Source organism: Lutjanus erythropterus, chromosome 11 (assembly GCF_056507025.1).
Source record: "Lutjanus erythropterus isolate fLutEry1 chromosome 11, fLutEry1.hap2, whole genome shotgun sequence".
NCBI lineage: Eukaryota > Metazoa > Chordata > Actinopteri > Lutjaniformes > Lutjanidae > Lutjanus > Lutjanus erythropterus.
The window spans coordinates 18,343,085-18,362,378 of record NC_139327.1 but is presented as its reverse complement, the minus strand read 5'-3'; the positions used below and the strand labels follow the sequence as shown (position 1 = coordinate 18,362,378).

Sequence of the window (19,294 nt, the reverse complement as noted above, 5' to 3'; positions counted from 1 at the left end):
TAAATTGAACCTTTTTTCTCATGGTCTTATTAAAAATAGGGTATTAAAAATTAGTAAATATTATCTATATCAACTGACATGAAACATTTTCATCATGATATATTTTTCAGCTAATTTGTGCAGCCTTAAGCATGCGGTTACTGGAAACAGGTGGAAACATCTAGCCTGGGTCTGTCTAAAGCTAAAACAATGCACCTGCCCAATCAACATGTTATATCTTGTTTGTTTAATCTGTACAAAAATACAAAGTGTAAAATTGTCTACTTGTGTTTTTAAGGAGGGATACTGTGTCAGACTGGCAACTTCAAAGGGACGACAAGACCCTTGAAGGCACTGCACCTAGACAGAGACAGTCTGTTTCTAGTCTTAATGCTAGCTAAGCTAACTGGCTGCTTAATATTTAAGCTGAAATTATACCTTCCACATCTCCGAGTGCGTGTAACAGAAATATCATCATCAGAGGGTGTACATGTAGGTTGTTTGCGGTCATCTGCACAACCCCAGTTTATTGTGACCACACAGACCCATCCGCACACTTGTGTTCTCCAGAAAGTACTATAAACAAAACTAAAAGGTATCCATGGTTTCCGTAGCTGTCTGTGCACGTGTGTCAGTTCTGGACTTTAATAGAGCCCTTGCGTACATGAGAAGGGTATCAAACTGCTCATCTAATGCTTGACATGAAAGCAAATAAGTGTACTTCCGGAAATGTTGAACTATTTATTTAAGCAGGATGATTTGGTCTTACATAAGCTTGAAGGGCAATTCTGCTGATCTCCAGTATTTACAAAATAGGGAATGGCAAATCAATTGAACATTTTTTTCCTCTGTCTCTGAAGGACCTCCCTCGGCCCCACGCAGCATTGCCACCCAGATCAATGACACCACGCTCAGTCTGGAGTGGAACGAGCCTCTGGACAACGGTGGCAGAACAGACCTGAGCTACTCCATCAGGTGCTCTGTGTGCAGGTCACCCAAGGGCCCGTGCCTCTCCTGCGGAGACAGCGTCAGCTACCGGCCTGCACAGTACGGCCTGCTGGGTCGCAGGGTGGAGGTGTGGGGCCTGCTGCCTCACACCACATACGCCTTCACAATCCAGGCACTCAACGGGGTGTCTCAGCTCAGCGGCAAGGACCCCGCCAGTGAAACCGTCAACATCACCACAATCCATGACGGTAAGAAGCAGAGAATAAGAGGCAGAAAGGTATAAACGGTCGGACATTTCTGTGGTATTTATGATTCTTCTGCCATCTGTGCAGTGCCGTCGCTGGTGTCTGTGATTCGGAAGAGTGACTCCACAGAGAGCAGCCTGACACTGCACTGGTCAGTCCCAGCTCAGCTGCACTACACCATCCTGCAGTACCAGCTACGCTACTGTGAGAAGGTGAGAGCTCGCTGACAACATCTCTCAACTGTCTGGCTTAAAGGTCACACACTGTTCAGGGTTTATGATTCTATTTTATGGCTCAGGATTAGAGAACTCACAACAGAAGAAATGTAAACAGTGGTAGCGGCTTAGTGGTTAATGTGGATTTCCTCACACAGTCTAAAAACATGCAGGTCAAGTTAACTGAAACCCAAATTTGTCCTCAGCCTGCAGGCTGTGCAGCCAATCAGTCACGCTTCACTTCTCAACAAAGATATAAATGCACTTCTGTGTTTGCTCTCATTTTTTTCCTTCTATGTACAAAAGGTTTAATTCTCCCAAATTTTGTTCACAGATTTGTTAAAAATATGTTTTAACAAAAACTGCTAATTGCTAAGACAATCCATCCACCTGACAGGTGTGGCATGTACAGATACCGATTAAACAGCAGGATTATTGCACAGATGGAACTGGTAAGTCTGGAAAGCCATTCTAAAATGTGCAGTTTTATCATGAAAAAAAAAAAAAAACGATGGCAAAGTCATGACCTGCCCTATCCTGCCTCTGATTGGCTTGTACTTGGTTAAGTTTAAGCATAAAGAATGATTGGTCAGGGTTATGGCAAGAATATCAGGGGGCAGTCAATCAAAGAGCATAAGTGAGACTTTTTTTCAGGATAAAACTGCTCACTTTAGAGTGTTCTTTTATTGTGACCAGTCCCGAGTCACACCCGTGCAATTATTGACAAAAGATACGTGCTCACTAACACAGATTTTAATATATTTGTGAACAATATTTTAGAGAAATAAACCTTTTGTGTGCGCAGAAGAAGTCTTTTTTACTGGGAGCAAAAACTAAAGTGATGCACTTACATTTTTATATGTATTTCACAGTGTAAATATTGTAACAATGTAAATGCAGTATATCATCTTAAGACATCAGAATTTTCTGCTTTCTTTCAGTGTTGCATGTGACAACTGTTGAGGCAGTATACAGTACACATGGGTGTGTGCTTGACATTTCTATGGCCAAGTTTGTGTTTTTGCCTTGACCAAAACACACAGGAAAAACCTTACCCAGAAGCACTGACATAAAGCTGATGCTTTTGTGTGAACAAAAACTTTTTAAAAGCACGTGTTGCCTCTGAATAACGTTATGTACAGTAATTTAATTTGCAATTCTAAATTAATAATAATAATAATAATAATAATAATAATAATAATAATAATAATAATGATAATAATAACAATAATAATAACAATAATAATAATAATAATAATAATAATAATAATAATAATAATAATAATTATTATTATTATTAGTATTATTATTATTAGTAGTAGTAGTAGTAGTAGTAGTAGTAGTAGTACAAGCTCCCTTTATATCTGTCTGTGTGTTGTTCAGATGTTTAACCAATGAAAAGGATTTTAAGATCCTTGAATAATGCAGTGTTACATCATTTTTAGAAACACAAGTTTTTTTTTAACAGGGTAAAGGTACATACAAGGTTTCTGCCCAAAAGTATAAAATATAAATAACAGAAAATATTTAACAGTTCTAATAAAAAACATAACAAATTATAAAATTATAGGCATAGCATTGGACTTGAATATGATTGGCCTATAAATGATAATGAAATAGTTTATCTAAATAAGTAACAATTGCTAAAAGTCTAATAAATAAAATAAATGCAGGGTATGATACTTATAATAACTATAATCATAATGATAGTAAGAATAATCTTCGATTCAAGTTACAAAGTGCTTCACAAGGGCAGCAAAATAAAACAGAAAAAAAAATCATCAGGTTTAAAAAAAAAATCCAGTGTATTGGACAAGGGAAAATATAAGCATTTTCTGAAAATGAGAACAGTTCAAAACTGTTACAGTGATGCAATTTGTAAATAAATAAACAAGTTTTTAATATAGTCATTTTTGTTTTATTTAAATTAATGAATCTGAAAGAGGAGAAGATCCTTATGTTACACTGTTATAGACGACCCTTTAGTGGCTTTGAGTCTTTCTAGGTTTGACTGTTTTTTCAACAGTGATCTCTGTCGTTTCCTACTTATTCCTGTTTTACGTTCCCTTCCAGTGCAGCTAACACATATTTTCATATGGCAGGAGCGTCGTAGTGAGGACCAGTGCCACTACACGGAGAGCAACAGAAACCAGGCGGTGCTGACGGACCTCCGCAGGGCCACTCAGTACGAAGTGCAGGTCAGGGCGCGCACCATGGTCGGTTACGGCAGCTTCAGTCCTGCAGTCACTTTCCGCACGCTTCCAGATGGTGAGAAAAGGGCCCCGTTTGTTTCAAATGTATTACTATTTTTTTTTCTTTTCCATTTCCGTTGGGAAGCTTTTTCAGATCCTTCCTGCACAATCAGCGGCTGCACAATGTCTTGTTCTGAGTTTTACTGCCTGTGTCCTTGTGTTGAATTAGTGTCCTTGTGTTGAGCCTCTTTGATATTATAAATTCCTGTCATGTTCTTTCTTTCTTTCTCATTTTTCTCTGTACTACCAATGTAAACCTCCAAGTCATGATTTCTGTCGTTACATTACTCGAACTCTCTTTGTCTGTGTCTCCTTTTCTTTCTGCTCCATCTCTTTTGTTTGTCTCCTCTCTCAGGACAAGACTCTGCTTCCCAGTTCTTGGTACCTGGCATCCTTATCGCTGTTGGGATGCTGCTGCTTGTCACTTTTGTCTTTGTGGCCGCCTACTGCATACGGTGAGAATGGGGAAAAGGGAAAAGACGCAAAAAAAAAAAAAAGGAAGGCACCGGGGCTGACAGAATAACAGGAGACTGGGAAGAAAAAGGGGAAATCGAAAACCAATAACAACCGTGACCCCAATTTTACAGTTTTGCACCACTTTGTTCTTCTGTTTATACAAATCATATCTTATCAACAGTGGGTTTGCACTCTGTTACCCACACCAGTTTTTTCTCTGTGCGGCAGTTGAGACACAAAGCAATGCTCATGATGTCTTTTGCTTGCACAGCTAAAAGTTATCCTGCTCATTAGAGCGTTTTCCTTAGGCTTCATTGTTTGAGTAAATAGTGTTGGATGCCATCAGAGGGAGAAAGCTACAGCGTCTGTGTGTTTGTGTGTGTGTGTGTGTGTGTGTGTGTGTGTGTGTGAGAGATTGAGGGAGATGACGATAGAGGTAGAGGCCAGGGAGAGACAGGATGCAGGCGTCCCAACCCTGTTTCCACAGGACAGGAGAACAATAGCAGTGACCTTGTGACACACGCACACACACTTACACACACAAACCAGTGGCTGAGGCCCAGATCTGCCACTAACTGAGGGGTGGTGCATTATTGCTATTTTAGGCTTATGAGGTGGGAGAGGGAGAGAAATGGAGGAAGGCAGGGATCCAGTAGCTACAGGGTTGTTACAGTCTTGCAGGGATGAGTTTGCGCCAGCAGAATTATAATGGAGCCGCTCCGTGTCAAAGAGCACAACCAGAGCGGCTGGCTCAGGTATTCGCCATCACCACAAGCCACCGAGTGTTTGTGTGCATCTGAGAGATCGCTGAGGATTGTTGAAGGAGAACAAAAGCTTTCTTCTCAACACGCCAGAGCCTTTGTGTCAAAAACAATAAAGTGATGGCTGTGTTTTTGGACTGGAGGGTATCCTTCAAGGCACTACGTCTCTATTGGCTGGAGGGTGTTGGTGTGTAGCCGAACCTGACCTCTGACCTCTCTGTGCGTAGGTTCAGCCAAGATACAGAGCACTCCTCAAGGGGATCCATAAATTATCATATTTTTCTATGTTTGCTGCATCCTGGCAGAGATATTATAGTATTTTCCATTAGTGTTTAATGTTTGTTTTCAATTCAGTTTAGTTTCAGTTTGTTTGTTTGATCACTCATTTCAGTTAAATTTTTATTGTTTAAAATGTCTGTAATTGTAAATCAGTGCTTTTACAATGTGACTGTTGAGATGCAGTAACAGTACAATATCACAGATGACTCTCTGACTCAAATACAAATGCTAAAAAGAGCAAAAATCACATACTATGTGACTAGGATGCAAGGTTATAGTTTAAGCTCGTAGAAGGAGTGAGTTTTTAACTCGTTATGAAACCATCTGATGTTTCTATATGACCTACATAAACAAATGAGACCACCCACGAGAAAACTGGCTACTCCTATATAATTATTGTTAATGGCTGCCACCAGGCCAGATTCTCCTTAAAATGAGATAAAAAGAGCCTTTGTTTAGATTTTCCTAGGCAAATTTACAGAAAGCATTATGTTAGCCTTTTAAAAAGGAGCAGGAAGAGATTTTTATTTACAGTTATTTACATTACAGTTTTATTTTTGGCGTTATATTTTGTCGTTATTTAGGTGGAAAAACTACCGCTTTTGTCCACAAGGACCTCTAAAATAATAAGAAACGTCCTTGTTGTGGTTTAAGGTTAGTTTTTATTAGTTTCAATATTAATTTTAGTGTTTTAGTGGCAGGTAATTGTTAGACGCAAGATTTATGAAGTCCTGAATAGGTATTACACAAACACAACACTGTATTAAGGCAGTTAACTCACAGTCATATATCAATATATTAAGGTCATTTAGGAAACAAGAGTTGTAGCTCTTTCATGCTACACACACACATATAACATATATACAGATAATTAAATTCAGAGAGGATAATATATATAATAAAACAATATATACAGTTATTTTCATATATACATATTAGGGATGTTGATGATTAATCATTAATCGATTAATCACCATTAAGAATTTTACCCATTAAAACTGTATTTGATAATTAAGCAGTAGTTGTGTAGCAGACCCATTTGTTGAATAAGGAAACTTAAACTTAAAATGAGGAGGAAAAGGAGGATTTTTTTTTCCCCAAAGTCTAGTTTTTCTTTTTCTTTCAGATAACTAAAATGTTTTAGTTTAGTTTTAGTTAACTATGATAACCTGGCATCCTTGTGCCCATTTTTTTTTAGAGTTTGTATTCAAGTCCTAGAGGCATCTTTCTTATTGTGCTGTTATTGCATCCCAACAGTCACATTGTCAGACCATTGATTTGCATCACATTAGGCTGATAAAGCATTAGGAACTCCTGCCAAAAAATACAGTCCAATATCCATGCTTCAGATAACTGCACTGCTGTCGTAATCGTATTTTATTTATCCCGATCTCTTTCTGCCTGCAGCAGACACAGCCGACTGAAAGACCCAGAACTGAGCGACAAAAACAACCAGTACCTTGTCGGCCAAGGTAACAGATCAAGGGCACGCACACTAAACCTAAAGCTTTGATTTACAACTTATTCACGTCAAGAAAAATCATTTTTAATGTGACCAGGCTCAGTGCTGCTCATAACATTTCTTCTTTTCCTTTCCCACGACTCCGTTTGTCTTTCTCCTCCAAGGGGTCAAGGTTTATATCGACCCCTTCACCTACGAGGACCCTAATGAGGCGGTGCGAGAATTTGCCAAGGAAATTGATGTTTCCTTTGTCAAGATCGAGGAGGTTATCGGAGCTGGTAAGCCCCTGCTTTTCCTATTACTTGCAAAAGTGTAAACTTTTCACTGGCTCTCAGACTGTTAAATTTGTCCCCTTTCAAAGCAGCATTATTAAAAACATATCTAATTTACTGAGTTAAATTGATTCTGTGACATTTAAAACTGCTGTCTGTATTCTTCTTTATCACCGAAATTCAATATTGTCACGTAAATAAAGCAATTAACTGATAAATAAGTTAGCACTATTACCAGCCCTTATTGAAACCAAAGGGCAACAGTAGCTGCAAGCAGTCTTTATGTTTGCCGAAAACGACTGTGATCCTCTCAATGTGGTAAACACCTGTTAAAGAAAACAGCCCTAATGTGTGTTCATGTGTCTGTTTGCCTCTCACAGGAGAGTTTGGAGAGGTGTGTCGAGGACGGCTGAAGATCCCAGGGAAAAAAGAAAACTATGTAGCAATTAAGACACTGAAGGGAGGCTACACAGAGAAACAGAGACGAGACTTCCTGTCTGAAGCATCCATCATGGGCCAGTTCCAGCACCCTAACATCATCCACTTGGAGGGGATCATCACAGCCAGCTGTCCTGTCATGATTCTCACAGAGTTTATGGAGAATGGAGCTCTGGACTCTTTTCTACGGGTGAGTGTGACACAGAGATCACACACAGCGTTGCTTTTCTCTCGCAAGCTGAAACACACAGACGCCACTTCTCTCATTCTCTCATTCTCCAAATGAACTGCTTCTCTGCTCCGTAGCTGAACGACAGCCAGTTCACACCCATCCAGCTGGTGGGTATGCTGCGCGGCATCGCCTCCGGCATGAAATACCTGGCAGAGATGAGCTACGTCCACAGAGACCTGGCTGCCCGCAACATCCTGATCAACAGCAACCTGGTGTGCAAGGTGTCCGACTTCGGCTTGTCACGCTTCCTGCAGGAGAACTCCTCTGACCCGACCTACACTAGCTCTTTGGTGAGATGACAGTCCTCTTCAGATAATGTGTTAGAAACACTTTCATTGAGTTAATCTACATTTTTTATGCATACATGGTATTTCTGTATCAAATCATGCTCTAGAAATTAGTTTGTCCTTCTGCAGGCATCCAAACACGTCCAAAATTGACTTCATTTTCTTTGCCAGAGCTGTGTGTGACTGTGTTTATGTGAAGTTTTGCAGAGCTCATTGTTTTCTCTTCTGTGCAGGGAGGTAAGATCCCAATCCGCTGGACAGCACCAGAGGCGATAGCCTTCAGAAAGTTTACCTCAGCCTCAGATGTGTGGAGCTATGGCATCGTCATGTGGGAGGTCATGTCTTTTGGAGAGAGGCCATATTGGGACATGAGCAACCAGGATGTGAGTTTCAGCAGAGAGCTGTTCCTGACAATGATTTTTAAAGGTTTATTCAGGCACAGCATGAAGCCTTTCCAGCTTTTCCAAAACAATATTTGCATTCCGGAAAAAAGAATAATGTGAACCTCACAGAATCAATGAAGTGTTTGAATAGTAATAATTGCACAGTGGAAATTCAGGTTCAGGATTTTCATTCCTCCTCTGTCTTGATTGTTTATTTTTTTCTTCCTGTTTATACCCCCCAGGCAACTCAAATTGATTTAAATACCAGTAATATAAATAAATAAGCTATTAATTTGCACAGTTTTAGACTTTTTAGTTTTAAATTTATATTTTAGACTTAATTTTACACTATATTGATGCATATTGACTCTGTTCTCACCTCACAATACCTTTTTATTTATTATTCTTTTTTTTCTATCTCTTACATATACTTGGTTAAATAAAAAGCTATCCACCTACCTATTAGGGCTGGGCAATATGGACAAAATCAAATATTTTGACCAAATACCTTGATTTTGATATTACTGTAGGTATGACTATTGGTACTTCAACAAAATATTAACACAATGAAATTTCTGATAAATGATCATCAGTAAAAGGGATATAATGACTGAGTACGTAAAGGCAAATAAAAGAACAGAACGCCTGATGAGTTCAGATAATGATGTCTCTTTACTGTAATAGAACCTTTAAAACCAGAAAAAGACACTTTTGACATGACACACTATAATGATATATAAAGTTACTACTCTCTTATCTACTCTCTTATCATGATATCGATAAAATAGCAATGTATTTTCCATATTACCTATCTAACTATAAATTATTGCATTGGTTTGAATAATATTTTTCTCCCTATCAGGTGATCAATGCCATCGAGCAGGACTACCGGCTGCCCCCGCCCCCTGACTGCCCCACCCACCTGCACCAGCTGATGCTGGACTGCTGGCAGAAGGACCGCTCGGCGCGCCCTCGCTTCGCAGACCTCGTCAGTGCTCTGGACAAACTGATCCGCAACCCCGCGTCGCTGAAAATAGTTGCTCAAGAAGGAGCAGGGTGAGTGTGCAGATGTGTTTGGGTGATTGACAGAAAACGTAACCCACTGAGATCGCAGTGGCAGTGAATCTACAGCTCGAGAATGTTGAGAATGACCAGGAAAAGGGAAGCGTGTCTGTCCTTTCTTTCTCAGTGTCCACGTGGAGTTCTATCACAGGACAGACAGATAGACATTAGCCTCCCACTGCCCAATCCCATGTGCCACCTTAATGTCCTGCTGTGACCTGTCAGCCTCTTGCTGTGCCCATTTCCCTTCCTCCACATTCTGCCTGTCAGCTGGTCACATACAGCAGAGGACGCTCCACCCCTGACAAATCCCATTGTTTGTCCCTGTCAGTCACTCCGCCTCAGATTATACCTCTGTCTGTCGGCTGGAATGTTGCTGCAGGATATATATAAGCGCCTCTCTGTTGTTTTGATGACAGTGTGTGTAAGTTGTTCCTTTGTTTCTCCACTCTGTCCCCTAGGCCGTCCTACCCCCTCCTGGACCAGCGTGCACCTTTAGCCCTCTCGGCGTGTGCTTCAGTGGGGGAATGGCTGAGGGCCATCAAGATGGAGCGCTACGAGGACAGTTTCCTGCAGGCCGGCTTCAACTCGGTGGACCAGCTGGGACAGATCACCACACAGTCAGTTTTCCTGTCTAAACTGATGCTTATCTCATTTTCACTTCTCCATTAACACTTCCTGGATACAAGGTCAAGGAGCTAGACTCATGGCTTTTAGCAGTGACAGTTGCAAACAGGCTAAGTGCAATTTTGGATTGAATTTAAGTATTAAAGACTATGGAAGATCAAAGACCAAGAACTTGATGACTGAAATATTATTTTAATGCAACTCCAAATTAAAAAATGTCGGGATGTTTTGTAAAAGGTAAATAAAAACAATGCAATGATTTGAAAATACTTTTTGACGTATATTCAAATGAATACACTACAAAGATAAGATATTTAATGTTAAAATGACTGTAGAGCACCTAAACCATATTTTAAACCGAATTTCACTTTCAAAACTTTAACGATTAGTGTCCTCCGTTGTCAAACACTCACTGAATGTTGTTAAAAGAAAAGCGTGCATAGAGTGTAGAGTGTATATTTACAAATTACAATTAAGTTAATGTTTGTTTTTATTTACAAGTTACACAATGTCCCAAGTTTGTTGGAATTGGGGTTGTCAATCAAATCCTCATCTTTCATGTTTTTCTGCTCTTCCTATCTAATTACAGATTTTTTTTCTCATCTGCGTTTCAGGGATCTGCTTCATATGGGAGTGACTTTGGCCGGCCATCAGAGGAAAATCCTCTCCAGCATCCAGACAATGACCTTTCGGAACAAGAGCACTGCGACTGTGACCTTCTAGCTCACCTGTCTCCTGACCTGGACATGAACACCAGCACACAGGTGCAGCGCCGTACTGAGAGCACTCTGGATCCTCTCCCGTGAGCCACTTTGAACGCAGACTCCAAGAGAGATTGGCCGAATTGATTGATCAAAAGAAGAAAATCAGAAAAATACAAGTAAAGATGACTTTCCCAACGGGACGAGAGAGTCGTCCAGAGACGAGCAGAGTGACTGTCACCTACAGCGACGAGAGGACAAAGTCGGCGTTGTGTAGACTGGCTCATTTTTACAGTTTGTGGTCAGTGTTTTTATATCCACCCGAGGTTAGGACCCAGTAAATGTGCTAAACCAAGAGGAGAGATGGATCAGAGTTTACAAAGTTTCTTAAGTATCCTGTCATTTTGAAAACTGGCAGTCGACTGGTTTGTTGTCAAAATAAAAAAAAAAAAAAAAAGTCACTTCACCAAAGGAGACAAAAAGAGATGCCAGTGCCAATCCAAGGATTTCACTTTTCATATTGTTGTGTAATTATGAATGAGAACTGCTTTCACTCTGGGTGTCTTTCATCAGATCCAACTGGATTACAACACAGACACCTTTCACATCAAGACTGAACATTTTAGCTGTTTTCTTTTTTTTTTTTTCTATTTGATTTCAACATTACCTCCTCTATACTCAGGTGTGATGTGTAATGCAGACTTTGGAGAGCGCCGTACTCGACCTAATCAGACTTCTCTCATCTTCCCGAGTCTGGCTCTCCCCTCACCGGTTCCACATGTGAGGAGAAGAGAGGCACAGAAACATATCAGCACTTTTTCTTTCATTTTAGAGTGAATTGTAATGTTCAATAACTCCACGTGTTTCCCATGCAGGGTGGTTGGTGATTTCTACTGCCAGTGATTCTGCCGGCAGCTCAGTTTTATTATTGTCAGACTGAACAGGGACCAAGTGGACTGAGAGACCAGAGAACACTGTAGAATTGGTTTTCTTTGTAGAAATTTACCAAGGAAGCTATCTGGCCTCAAACATTGTTTTTCTCGATATAACTGATACATTTTTATTTCTCTTATTCTGTATTCTCCATCTTCCAGTGCCATTCAGTCGTCTTTGTGGACTTCAATGCCAATTTTATAAAGCAGAAAATGCTCATGAGTGAGTCTTGTCTCATTTAAATGTACCATAAAGGGTTACCTTGACATTTTGAAGCTGAGAGCGTTAGCTTCCTTCATCAGGTGCTGGTTCACACATCCAAATTGGGCAAATTGTCTTTGATTTGGCCACCTTTTAGTGCACAAAATCTGTATTGTAATATTGTAACAGCGCTGAAAACAATGTTCAGATACTAGCTAAACTAACAGGGTAGCTGGCAGTTAGCAGTGTTCATTGGTTTCTGGGGGGAGTGCTTACACCTTTGAACTGCTGTTTGATTAACAGAACAAAATGATTTCTGAAAATATAGCATGGAAAACAATACACAGCTACCATCTTGAATTCTAGTTGTATCCACTGGTTTCAGGGTAGAATGTTAATAAATCATTAATGAGTTTGATTAGCAGTGAATCCCTCAGATTTTAAGTTTATTATACTGTTTTCTTTGATCAAATTCTGGTTCTGTAGTAAAATGTTTCTGCTTTTGCCCCAGAGCTACTAAAAAAGTTAAGACATTTAGAATGGGAAACAATGTACAGCTGCCAGCTAACAGGCTAGTCAATTTTATCCACTTAATTCAGGGTGGAAAGCTAACTACTGTTTGATTAATAGAGCAGATCAATCAAATCAATTTAGCATGTTACTTTCATTCGTCAGATGTTGGTTCTTTAGTATTTTTTTTTTATGCTATTGCCCCAAAGCTACACAAATGTAGTTTCTTAGCATTTAGCGTCAAAAACAAGTTACATATGTAACTACAGTTCTATGAATTCCAGATGACCACCAGAGTTCTCTGTCACTTGGCATCTTGGAGAGAAGATTTCTGTATGGATGTCATCCATGGTGACGTTATGTACATCATCTATGTCATCCCAGGTCACATGTGATCTTATTGATATTTAATACTTGAGCTGCGCAACCATGAGACTGATATCATTCAGCGTTGAACACTGTCTCTGGTGGTCAGGAAGAACAATGTACAGCTGCAAGCTGTCACACTAGATCATAGCCAGAGGTATCCACTGGTTTCAGGGTGGAATGTTAACATTACAGCTGCTGTTTGACAGAGCAGACCCCCCCTCACATTTTAATTTATTTTCATCAGATGGTGGTTGTGTAGTTGGCAAAATGTTGTTGCTTCTACCCCATAGCTACAGAAAAATTAAATGGTTTCTTAAAAATCTTGACATTTAGCATGAAGAATAATGCAAAGTTAACAGGCTAGCTTGTAGCCCCTGGTGCCCATTGTTTTCTGGGTAGAATGCTAATAAAGCTGTTGAGCTGCTGTTTAATTAGAAAAGCAGCTCCCCCTTCACATTTCAAGTTAAGTGTATTATTTTCCTTTATCAGATCCTAGTTAGGGAGTCCACAAATTGTTTCTGCTTTTGCCCCAAAGCTACACAACATGTTTCCTTAATATTTTGCATTGAGAGCAAAACACATCAAGAAGCTAACAGGCTAGCTTGATGGCAGTAGTATCCATTGGTTTCAGGTTGGAATGCTAATAATACCGCTGAGCTGCTGTTTGATTAGCGGAGAACCCCCCACACGTTATTACAAGTGCTTGTTGAAGAGGAATAACAGACTGGAGTTCAAAATGTCAAAGTATTGCTCAAAGACTCTGCATCTCTTGAAGGATAATACCAGCCTTTTTGACATTTAGGTCGTGTATAATTTTCCCCGGGTAGCTGACAGACCTGCAGTGCATCAGGAAAATGAAGCTTAAACAGCTATTGAAACACTCAAACAACTATGTTGGATAGAAAATACATAATATCACTTTTCTAAATGGTTTTAGGAAAGAATTTCTTCTTTATTATTTGGTGTTTTTTGGGTTTTTTATTTTTCAGTTGGCATTTTGGGTTTTTCCTATCACGTGATAATTTTCTGGTATTTCAAGAGGTTTAAAGTGGAAGTGTATTCAAGTGTGATAAATATTTAAGTCTGGTTAATGTACACCAAAAATAGAACATATAAAACATCAGTGATACCATAAAAAATTATCTTTTCTAACAAAAATGTATGGTAGGCCTTGATCAAAAACACTGGTATTATCATGTAAGAGCGAGAGATTCCTTTAAGGATTATGATAAATGTGGTCTTCATATTGAAGATCTCAATAACTTTGAAGTAATGATTAGATCAAATATGTTTTTATTACTGTCCTGTGTGTAGGCTAATCTGTATTCAGTATTCATAATAAAGAAACATGCCAGTGTTTACCATCAACAAGTTGTTACATTTTCAAACCATCAGCCCGAAGAGAAAATAAACCAATTTAGAAAAAGAAAAGTAGTAATAATAAAGACGGTATATTAAAAAAAAAAAAAAAAAAAAAAAAGTTATTGGGGACCATTTAGTTAAAAACAAATCTGTTTTTAATTGTAACTTTGCAGTTATGTTTTCCATGTGGTAAACGTCCATAACTCTGTCCCTCCATTGTGCTACTGAGGAGGGCTGTGATCATCTTTTTAGTAATTAAGAGAAGGACTCTCAGTAACATCTGGTTGTCGTTGTCTATATCTTCTGGTAATATTCCCAGTGTAAAGTAAGATGATTTTAACGGCAGAAATATGTTTTTTTAATTTCTTTTTGTATATTCTGCCAATATTGTTGAAGTTTTGGGCAGTTCCAAAAGATGTGTGTGTGGTCTCCTACCAGTCCGCAGCCCTTCCAGCACTGATCGCTGTTACCACCGGATTTTGAGGTGATAAGAGGAGTCCTGAAAAACCTCATCCTGACTTTCCAGTCAGATTCCTTCCAAGTGGGGCACTTGGTTATTTTATGTCCCTCTCTGCAGGACAGTTACCAATTTTTATCTGAAATTATAGTATTCATCTCCAGTTCCCATTTTTCTTTCTTATCTAAGCTGTTTTCTGTTAGTTCTTCTTGTAGTATCTTATATATATGTGATATGATCTTCTTTTTAACAGTGCCTTTAATTGTTAATATAAATATTTGTTCTATGTTAGATGGTGGTGTACATAATTTATCCCATTCTTTATGTGTTTGTAAATAATGCCGCAGCTGTAAATACTTAAAAAAAAAAAAATCATTGGCTGGAAGGTTGTATTTATGCTGAAGCTGAAGCCCAAATAGTATCTTTATCTTGAGTTAGCCATGCAACCAGGGATCTGAGCTGAGCTGCCAAATAATATTTTTCCAAGGTAGGTAAATCTAGGCCCCCCCTTATCTTTTGAACATAGAAGTCTTTTAAATTTAATTCTCGGCTTTGTATTTTGCCAGATGAATTTAGATAACCATTTATTCATTGTTTTGAATGTTGAACCGGGTACCTCTAAAGGTAAGGATTGGAACATAAAGAGTAATCTTGGCAAAATGTTCATTCTTATCGTTTCCAATTAGGGATAAGGAAAGGACTTCCCATCTTATAAGGTCAGTTTCTATTTTGCCCATCAGCCCTCTGTAATTGGCTTTAAATAACTGTGATGTCTCAGGAGTTATGATGACTCCTCGGTATCTAAATCCTTGATTGGACCAGTGGAATTGAAATTCTCCTGCTAGTTCTGAGGCCCAGTGTCCCACTAACATCACTGCCTCAGACCTTGATTGATTAATTTGATAACCTGGATGTTCTCCATATTCTTTAAGGTTTCTCATCAGTGCTGGAACAGAGGAACTTGGGTCACTGATGTATGTTAATGCGCCGTCCGCATAAAGTGAGATCTTGTGTTCTATTTGACCATCATCTTTTATACCCCTGATATTATCATTTTGTCTTATTAATGCTGCTAAAGGTTCAATATTTATAGCAAAAAGCAAGGGACTACGGCAGTCTCCATGACGGACCCCCCTCTCAAGGAAAACAAAAAAATCCGAACAACATCTGTTTACTCTATTTTTCAGGAATCTTGAAATGTATTTTTTAATGTAACTTTTACTTTAACTCCCTACATTGTAACAAAAATATCTGTACTTTCTTCTCCTTACATTTTCAAAACAGGCTCGTGACTTTAGATTTCATGAATTTGAGAGGAGGTATTGATTATTTTTATTTTGCATTATTATGCGCTGCCTTCCCAACATCCAGACTGATTTCAGCCTAAATTGATGGGACAATAAAGTCCTTGGTGTATCAATCAGTGCATATTATGCCCTGCAAACGTAACAAGACAGACAACATAAAAAAATGTAACAAGATCAAAAATGACATAAGAGGGAAAAAAACAAAAATGATCTAACAAGATCAAAAATGACGCAAGATGACATGAAAACACCAAAAATGATATACTTAGATGAAAAATAAGTAACAAAATGTAAAATGACTTAAGGACATGACAAGAAATAAAAAGAGGAAAAAAGATGTGACAAGACGAAAAACAACGTAAAAGATGTTGCAAGACAGAAAAGATTAAAAATGATGTAATGAGACAAACAATTATGTAAAAGACATAAGATGAAAAAGATGAAAAACTTTGTAACATGTTGACACAAACAAGTAGGAGACTCGCCTGCAGAGAAAAGGGGTGTTTCACTTAGCTTTGCACAGAAATGGACAGTAGAAATGTCCAGGGCTACTTTGTACCTTTATACTTTGAGTACATTTTAGAGCCTGTACTTTATAACTATAACTTAAGGAAAGAGGTTGAATCAGTATCTGTGCTTCTCCTTGAGTAAAGAATGAGTGTTTGCCTTTTCTGAATATACATAGGTGTCATTGTATGGACACTGTTTTAAGTTCCTATCTTACCTGAAAGTGAAAATACACATATTTTACCTGTCCAATGACACCCTGTTCTGTTCCAGTGACCCCGGTGACTTCTGCCCCAAATTCAAAGCAAATGAGCACACAACAGCAGCTCGTCCTTTACTAAAACACACTAATGTTTCAGGAGTTTTATTTCAGCGCTCACAGATGTGCAGTAAATAAATTGTTCCTGGTTCTCTTGTTTTCTATCTTTGGTTAGATAATAGGCCTACTCCGCCTGAATTGTCTACGACCACAGCAGAAATGTGCAAGTACAATGTCTAATGGGCTGTGTTTTTCTGTCTTTTTGTGGCTCGTTGCAAACATTCCTCTCATCTATCCCATCGCCCCTCTTTTTAATAATGAGAGAGAAACAGGAGACTGTGAGGGCGAGAATCGAGCCTCACTCCCCCTCGCATTTCCCGGCTTTTCTTTTCTCGCAGCCTTTCCTCTCTTCGCCTTCTGTTTCTCCAGAGAGCCTTTACCCTTGAGGGCTGGAGGCTTGTCCTCTCCTATGTTTCCCTTCCTGGTCCTCAGCCCTTTTAATCATGAAGAGATGTTCTTTTCTTCTCCTGCGCCTCAGGCTGAGAGCAGCTTATAGCGCAGCATAAGCTTAAACTCTCACACTCCGTTTCTTTTTCTTCCTCTCTCCTCCTATCTCCAAAGCTACCATAACCAGGCGAAGCTGCCAGAGCTTCAAGAAGTGTTTAGGTTCATTGATTAATGGACTTTGATTATCTCTGTGTTACTGACTCATTCCTCTTGTTTTACTGCTCTCGTGTGGCCCACAAAGCACAGACCTGCGCAAGTGGAGCTTCCATGTAGCAGAGATAAATAATGATGAGTAACTGCATGTTTTTTCTAACCACACACTGTGTTTTAGCGTATGAAACTGCATCTGAGTGATTCAGTGTTTGAAAGAGAGACTCGGGCATTCATCTCTGGTTTCTACTTCTGTCAGTGCTTTGCGTGACCCCTGACCCCGTTGTATAGTACACATCCAGCCTCAGTTTTGTCTGTGTGTCTGAATGGCCATTCATTAGGACCAGGCCGACCAGGTTTTAGCGTTTGGTGGATTGTGTCATTCCCCTCGCATTCCTGTGTGCATTCAAGTGTGGAGTGTATGTGTGTGTGTGTGGGTTGGCGGGTGGGGGTTAACCAGTGGGACAGGTACATGTGTGTTTGCAAGCAAAGGGGGGCAGGGAGGCAGAGACGGGATAAGAGACAATCTGAAATGGTTTCACCCCGTCTACAGCGGTAAACAGCACAGAAAATCAAAGTGTGATCCTGCATCAAATGTGCAGCGTTAAAGGTGTACTGAAGTGTTGTACTGTGGCACTCGCACAAAGTTGAGGGCCTCACAGGAGACAAATTGGAAAAGAGGAACGGTCAATTCAAAACAGCTGAAGCCGAAATATCCTGAAGTTTAGCTTCTAGTGCGGGTCAAGCTCCAAAAACATGGTATCCTACAATTCCCATGATGCAACTCGATCACAGACTCTCCCTGTGTCCTAAATTCCCACTTCTTTCAAACCTTACACCTCGTAATGTAGACTTTCTGTTCAAGGCTTTAAGTCTCAAGTCTAATCTAAGATAACAGGTTGATAAATAACTTTGGAAAAGAAGATTCATGATGTATTTTTGTAAGCCAACCCAGAGTATCACTCTGGTTCCTTCCATAAAAAGCTGATTGCATTTCTGGATTAGTGTAGAAAACAACCTCTGTGGCAAATAAAAGTTTATGATCTTAAGACTTTTGTTTAGCAAGATAATCTTCACAAATGAACACCATTTTTATGATTTTTGTGCAATTGTGCAATCAAGAAGGAAAAAACAGCTAATCACACCACACAACGGCTGCATGACTTCAACGTCAGCCCCACTAAGTGACTAGCAGCACAATGACATTTAATATCCACAACAACCGTAGTTTCCTTTAGCTACGTATTAGCAACTGCCTTTTTTAAGACACATAAAAAATTCAAAATTGACAAGTCTGGTATTACCTGGCACATTTTATGTCATAGAATAAATCATGAAAATCTCTTAAGCTTGTGTTAACCACAGACTTTATTTCAGGTATCTAACCAAAAAAACTTTCAAAACACACACCGACTTTGAAATGAGGCTCAGAAGCTCATTTATGCCGCTGTTACGTGTGAAAATAGATTAGTCTGTTTCAAACAATAAAACTGTCACTGCCCACATACTTCCATGCATGCTTCACGGTGGCATGAATGTTAAACAATACACCCACTAGAGGGCGCTGCTCAGAATCAAAAATTACCTCAAAGAAGAATAAATTGAGCCTTAAAGGTGTCAGTATGCTCCAATAGAAGTGCTGGTCAGATGGACCTGAAACCCCCTCCCCAACTCTTTTCTGATACCACAGTTTCAGGGGGCAGCATCTCACAGTTTTTGTCAAATGTTATTGGCAGGTGTGCAGAAGTGAGAAAGTGAGCAGTGCTTCTGTCTCTTTCTTCCATTATACACCATTTTTGTGTGTGTGTGTGTGTGTGTGTGTGTGTGTGTGTGTGTGTGTGTGGAAATGAGTGCAACATGGTGAAAGACTGTCAGAAACTGAGCGCCATTATTCCTATATTTGAATAATTATCTTAAAGATTCAGTTAGTAATCTCTAGAAGGACAACTTTTTGTCATATTTGCTGAAACTGTTACTAAATCTTCTGGGCCTGCAAGAATCTACCGTGCCTGAATTAAAACTACCAATCAGAGCCCGGTGGAGTCTCTAACAAAGGCGGCTCTGACTGAGCTTCCAACCCGAAACATCTGTGTTTAGTGACCTGGGAATGAAACTCCAGGTTGAGTCTTGTAA

At 39.4% G+C, this 19,294-nt stretch overlaps 1 protein-coding gene across 1 annotated transcript in view; it reads left to right on the top strand.

Annotated features, from left to right (window-relative positions):
• LOC146318903 (ephrin type-B receptor 4a-like) overlaps positions 1-11,754 on the top strand; it is a 50,917-nt gene extending 39,163 nt beyond the window's left edge. Inside the window, exons 6-17 of the mRNA XM_084731114.1 lie at positions 840-1,175; positions 1,260-1,384; positions 3,490-3,655; positions 3,995-4,094; positions 6,543-6,607; positions 6,762-6,875; positions 7,250-7,497; positions 7,614-7,829; positions 8,060-8,209; positions 9,072-9,265; positions 9,733-9,891; positions 10,513-11,754. Of these exons, the coding sequence (XP_084587240.1) occupies positions 840-1,175; positions 1,260-1,384; positions 3,490-3,655; positions 3,995-4,094; positions 6,543-6,607; positions 6,762-6,875; positions 7,250-7,497; positions 7,614-7,829; positions 8,060-8,209; positions 9,072-9,265; positions 9,733-9,891; positions 10,513-10,621 (1,982 nt within the window). The 3' untranslated portion in view covers positions 10,622-11,754. The remainder of the gene's footprint in view (positions 1-839; positions 1,176-1,259; positions 1,385-3,489; positions 3,656-3,994; positions 4,095-6,542; positions 6,608-6,761; positions 6,876-7,249; positions 7,498-7,613; positions 7,830-8,059; positions 8,210-9,071; positions 9,266-9,732; positions 9,892-10,512) is intronic.
• Positions 11,755-19,294: the final 7,540 nt, after the last annotated feature.